This window comes from Larimichthys crocea, unplaced genomic scaffold, assembly GCF_000972845.2.
Source record: "Larimichthys crocea isolate SSNF unplaced genomic scaffold, L_crocea_2.0 scaffold78688, whole genome shotgun sequence".
Lineage (NCBI taxonomy): Eukaryota > Metazoa > Chordata > Actinopteri > Sciaenidae > Larimichthys > Larimichthys crocea.
This window is the reverse complement of record NW_020860407.1, coordinates 1-942: the sequence shown is the minus strand read 5'-3', so window position 1 is coordinate 942 and position 942 is coordinate 1. Positions and strand designations below refer to the sequence as shown.

The 942-nt window shown below is 39.1% G+C and overlaps 1 protein-coding gene across 1 annotated transcript; it reads right to left on the bottom strand.

Moving 5' to 3' along the window:
• Positions 1 to 11: 11 nt before the first annotated feature.
• Positions 12 to 896, bottom strand: LOC113745466 (olfactory receptor 4D2-like; the record flags this gene model as incomplete). Its single annotated transcript, XM_027277006.1, has 1 exon — positions 12 to 896. A coding segment is annotated over exon 1 (885 nt), but the record flags the coding sequence as incomplete, so codon positions are not given.
• Between the last annotated feature and the right edge of the window lie 46 nt (positions 897 to 942).

Sequence of the window (942 nt, the reverse complement as noted above, 5' to 3'; positions counted from 1 at the left end):
TTACATCTAATTTCTTTGGTCCTGAGGCAGTACACAAAGGGATTCACAAGAGAAGGGCAGAGGATGGCCCCGATCTGTAAGCCATGACGTTGCTCCAGAGTTAATACCACACCCATCCTGGTCAGGATAATGATGACAAACATCGGACAAAAATAACAGGTTACCACAATAAAATGACTCAAACAGGTGCTGCCCATTTTTCTTTTGTCCTGTGAGGATAATTTTATAACAACTATAATCCAAAAGTATGACACACAAATAAAAGTAAAAGTGGAAAATATCAGAAAAAATGATATGATGGAAATCATATTGAAATAGTAATTAGGGTTTACACAAGAAGATCTTATTAAGGCAGAATAGTCACAGAAAATGTATTTCAGCCTTGAGGTGCAGAGAGGAAGAGGAATCACAGTTGCGGGCATTACAGAGACAAAAGCACACGCAACAATCCACAGGATGCCCGTAAGTACAAGAGTGCGTGCGTTTGTTAAATAACTGTGGTACTGGAAAGGATAGCTGACAGCAACTAATCGATCAAATGCCATAACCGCTAAAGCAAACATCTCCATCAGCCCTCCCCAATGGAAAGCAAACATTTGAATTAAGCACGGCACATAGGATATAGTGTTTACACCAGCAAGTAGAACCCCAATGAATGTTGGACTGGAACTGGACATGTACAATATATCAACAACAGCAAGGTTGCAGATCAGAAGATACATCGGTTTGTGTAAATTCTTATCAGAAATAATGAAGAGGATGTTCACTATATTGGCTAGAACAGCCACAACATAGTTAATCAATATTACCACACCGATTGCCACCAGCCTTTTAGTTGTGTCAAAACCACCTATGATGAACACTGCTACTTTGATTGAAGCGTTATAGGAAGACATATTCAACAAAATGTCAAGACAAAAAAGGGTGGATGAAAAATGCAAC